We start from the raw sequence: 5,122 nt of genomic DNA on the forward strand, positions 1-5,122 counted from the left end.
CAAAGAGTGATGGGCAGCCACGAGGATGAATTGTTTCCTGGATGGCCTTCTCTGGAAAGCCTTCTACATGATCCCAAATCATAGGGATAAACCTCATAGGAGGGACCATAGGTATCCTTCTCACATTTTTTGTCTCAGCCCAACAAACTTCGTTAGAAGAAAAAAGTGATATGATGATAAGGTGGTTCGAGGATAGATGATTGAATTGAACTATGAAATTTGACATGTGACTAATTTAGATTATACATTATCTATATAAAGTCGAATTTGACATACCATTATAGATTTTTACTGTTCTAGAATGGATGATTCATACAGGGTGGAATTAGCTAGCTAGACCCGATTCAGATACAGATTCCTTGTTTAAAATCTTGCACATCATCATTTTATATGGTACAATTAAGACGGCGACTTTGGAAGCTTTTCCATGTGGTTTGTACGGGGGAAAAAAATTCCCTTATAGAATAATCATCTTTAAGGGGTTATTGGCATATGCACACATTGATGAATCAGTATTATGAGAAAGCAGCCCAGTATGTATACCATGGCATTTAGAAGGAAAATACTCATCAAATGTTATGTGGTTAATAGAGTTCGATCTAATATACGGGTGCTAGATTGGGCCACCCTAGGATGGGATAGGTTAAAAGGCTTGATTTAACGCATTCCTTAGCTTTGAAGCTTTTGGGATATCGATAAAGGAGTACCTAACATTTGATATCAGAGCCAGACACTACATCACAGGTTCAAGTCAAAAAAAGAGCTACTTAAGAGAGAGCTACCTGGAGTATAATGAAAACTGTCAGGAAAGGGCTAGAGTGAAAGCTTATTTGCCTAATGAGGCTCGATCTAGTGTATTAACGCTAGATTTGGCCAGCCTAAAGGGATAGATTCAATGCGTTCAATCAGCTTTGAAGCTTTTGGTGTATCAAGCAAGTACCCAACAAAATCTAGCCGATTTCAACCAATCCTGGCCAATCCAGAATGGAAAAAAATTCGAAATTAGCTAAACCCAATTCAGATACAAACACTTTATTTTAAAATCTTGCACATCATCATTTTATTTGGTACAATTAAGACGGCCATGATCAGAAAGTTTTTCTATGTGATTTGTGGAACCAAAAAAAAAAAATTCTTCTTCCCTTTTAGATAATCATCTTTATTAAGGGAATATTGGTGAATGTAGACATTAATGAATCAATAATATTAAGAGAAAGTAGCATAGTACGTACACCATGGCATTTAGAAGGAAAATACTATATGATCAAATACCTAGATTCTCTGGTGTAAACCCCTGTCCACATAAATGGGGCCACATAGGAATCCACGCGCGCGGAGAGGTTCTTCGAGTGCAGATCGATCTGCTTTGAATTTCTTAATAGGTGTTTGTAAGGAACTCCTGTGAATGTGCTATGCTCCTCCTTTATAATATATGCCTTGTGCTGTTTTTATCAAATTGGTTGAAAGTGAGGATTGGGCTTAGTGGGGTTTCACTTTCATTTCACTTTCGAATCTAAACCTCTTTTGGCTATTGAGAGAGAAGAGTTAGGAAATAAAGAGGACCACACCCACACCCACACACACACACACTCTCTCACACTTGTAACTCTAGGAATCATAAATGATTGCAACTGAAAAGGATCAAATAGAGAGAGAGAGAGAGAGAGAGAGAGAGAGAGAGAGAGAGTAAACAAATAAATTGAAAAGCCCACAATAAAACCCACATCTCACTAAATTAATCTCCAATTTGGTGTGTGGTGGTGCCACGCATCATAAGCCATACACGTAGCCTCACACCGTGTAATAAAACCTTAAAACATTCATCAAATGGGATCATATTATAATAATAATATTCCGTTAAGATACGAATTATATAATTAGGAGATTAATTAATTAATTAGGATAATTATGTACACAGATATTTGTGTAATTGGGTAGGGAATTTTGAGGTGGATAAGAACACATGTACGGTGTAAACCAACGACGTAGCAGATGAGGGTGCGGCCTGGCGTGAGGCTGAGGTGATCCTAACGCGGATAGGCTACCTATGCAAAGCCCATATAGAGAGGTTGGAAAAGAGAGAGAGGGGTATGGAGACAAAAACACATTCTATTATTAATCCCCTTTTGTCTTGGTGCTTTTAATAAGATCTCATCATTTTGTTGTCCCTAACTCTGGCCCAAAGTTGATGATAGAAAAGAGAACATTCTCGTAAAGCTCTCCCCTCTCTTCCCCCCCCTCTGCCATTTCTTATAAATACCTCTCCTTCCTTTTCCTTTTCTCTTGTGCAGTCATTAGCCCATAATTGTTGTTGTTGTTGTGGTTCTTCTTGCTTGTTTCTCCTCTTTGCCAAGATGACAATGGCATTTGAAGAGCTTAAGATAAGAAGCTTCGACGGCAAAATCGACAGAGAACGCATCGAGGATTTCGAACGGACGTGCGAAGTAGGTCCGGCGGAGAGTGTCTTCCTCTTCACAGACACCATGGGTGACCCTATTTGTAGGATTCGTAACAGCCCACAATACAAAATGCTGGTAAGTAACTGGTAACTCTCTTTTTAATTCTATCTCATATTAATCTAATCTTATATTAATTAAAATTTTTGTTTTTTCTACTTTAGGTTGCCGAGTTGGATCATGAGTTGGTAGGTGTCATTCAAGGTTCCATAAAGATAGTAACAGTTTCTAGCCTCGTTAAGGATCAAGCTCGGGTCGGGTACATACTAGGACTCCGAATTGCTCCTTCTCACCGGAGAAAGGGAATTGGTTTGAGCTTAGTTAAACGTCTTGAAGAATGGTTCGTTGCCAACCATGTCGATTTCGCTTACATGGCCACCGACAAAGATAATCAAGCCTCAGTGAAGCTATTCACAAACAAACTCGGGTACGTTAAGTTCCGGACTCCGGCCATATTAGTCCACCCGGTGGGTATGAGAAGGATCCGAATCTCACCAACGGTCGAGATTTCAAAGCTCAAGATAGAAGATGCTGAGCTTCTCTACAGAATGTTCATGGGCTCTACTGAATTCTTTCCCAATGACATCGACCGAGTTTTAAGAAATAAACTGAGTTTGGGAACTTGGGTTGCATACCCACGAGGTGAGTCATGGGGGGATATCAACTCGGGTCAATTCCCAACCAATTGGGCCATGCTTAGTGTATGGAACAGTGGAGATTTGTTCAAACTGAAGGTAGGCAAAGCACCTTTATCATGTCTCATGTATGCCAAGAGCTCGAGATTGATCGATAAAGCGTTCCCGTGGTTGAAAATTCCGGTGTTCCCTGATGTGTTCCGGCCATTTGGGTTCTATTTCATGTATGGGTTGCACCATCAAGGGCCGAAATCAGGTGGGCTGGTTCGTTCTTTGTGCAGGTTCGTTCATAACATGGCTAAGGAGTTGGAAGAGGATTGTAAAGTAATTGTGACGGAAGTTGGAGGTCATGATACACTAAGACTTCACATCCCACATTGGAAGTTGTTGTCCTGCGCAGAGGACTTTTGGTGTATAAAGGTGTTAAGGAAAGAAGCAGAAGATAGCATGTTCGAATTAACAAAAACACCAGCCAGTAGAGCCCTTTTCGTCGACCCCAGAGAGGTATGAAACAAAGTTTTCCTCAAAGGGTCCCTAGTCCAGTCCCTACCCTACCCACACGGTACCCCAGAGGCCCAGAGGCCCAGAGAGGCCAAGATATAAAATTTGTGGATTCTTGTAACCTTCATGTTCTCAGTTGTTCCTTTCACTTTTCATAAGATCATATCTTTCAAGATTTCCTTATTTGGGTGCTCACAAGTGTCAGCCCTCTTTTCATACCTAACAAGTTTTGATCGATTCAGACTACTCAGGCGGCGGAAGAGACTCTGGTGGGTGGGTGTGTGTGTGTGTGTTTGGTGGTGGTGGTGGTGGTGGTGGTGGTGGTGGTGGGGGTGGGGGTGGGGGTCCATTGATACAAACATATTCTTCTATACGTAAAAGTAAGACATTTGAAAAGCTAGGTAGGAGTAGGAGAAGAACTCATGCATGTGGTGGTGGTGATACAAGAAAGAAAGAGGTCATTAATTGTTACACAAATCCCCTAAGAAACTAAATTTGGATAAACAAGCAGGAGTTAGGTGTGGATTCTTTCTATGTCTCAAAGATGGAAGGAATTGCCAACTTAATTAAACATTCTCATTATAACTTATTATTCTCTTATAATGCATGTGAATTTGTACGATGAGGGTGAGAAATCACCATCACCAAACACTGATTATTGATTACACTTGTGGCTGTGAATGAGATTCTGAATTCCTATTCTTCTTCTTCTTCTTCTACTACTCATATCAAGTCATGACCCCCTTTAACACTTAATAGGAAAGGATTTTGATAATTGAAGCCTATCTATCACTAGCTTAGCTTTTATCATTTAGGTCATTTAACACAATGCATGTGCTATCGTTCCCTCTTTTTAATCTTTTTACTTGTTTAAGATTATATATAAATTTGGGTTTATGTTGATATATGAACCATGATTGTTAATTAATTAATACCATCAGATCGAGATGATCATGTGCAAGTCTATAAGACCACGTTTTGAAACCCTAGCTCCAATGACTTGTCGGTTGTGTGAAAGTGTTTTAAGTCTTCAAAACCGTACACAGCCAACAAAGAGCATATAAGGAGAGAGAGAGACAGAGAGAGAGACAGAGAGAGAAAGAGAGGTCTCTTTCATCTCTCTTGTCTTCAATAAAATGCATCAAACAGAATGAAAAAAGAGGAAAATGGAAGAGCATGACATGGACATCTCTTGTCCACCATTAATGACCATCATAGCTGTACAGAAAGATTAGTCTTCTTCATCTTGTCAACTGCAAGTGATGTAAATCATTTTGGAACTCACATGATTATTATCTCAATTCCTTCAGCAGGTGAGTGATAATTAGGGTTTGTCAAAGTTCAATCTTTAAGAGTCTGGATTCTATGTATCATGCAAGAGACAAGACTAGTGCAATTATGATCTGGTTATTCGTATATATCCGATTTTCATCCTCTCAAGTGTGGTGCACTGCCCAATAATGCACCTTTAAAGTGTATCAGACAGTGGTCACTGCACTTGGAAGGATAAAAATCCTGTGATGTACCATC

The 5,122-nt window shown here is 39.8% G+C and overlaps 1 protein-coding gene across 1 annotated transcript; it reads left to right on the forward strand.

The window, feature by feature from the left end:
* Window positions 1-2,359: 2,359 nt before the first annotated feature.
* Window positions 2,360-3,636, forward strand: LOC122644345 (probable N-acetyltransferase HLS1-like). The gene is made up of 2 exons (XM_043837920.1): window positions 2,360-2,534; window positions 2,621-3,636. Exons 1-2 carry the CDS (start codon window positions 2,361-2,363, stop codon window positions 3,599-3,601), a joined length of 1,155 nt encoding a protein of 384 aa, XP_043693855.1. The 5' UTR covers window position 2,360; the 3' UTR covers window positions 3,602-3,636.
* Window positions 3,637-5,122: the final 1,486 nt, after the last annotated feature.

This window comes from Telopea speciosissima, chromosome 1 (assembly GCF_018873765.1).
Source record: "Telopea speciosissima isolate NSW1024214 ecotype Mountain lineage chromosome 1, Tspe_v1, whole genome shotgun sequence".
Lineage (NCBI taxonomy): Eukaryota > Viridiplantae > Streptophyta > Magnoliopsida > Proteales > Proteaceae > Telopea > Telopea speciosissima.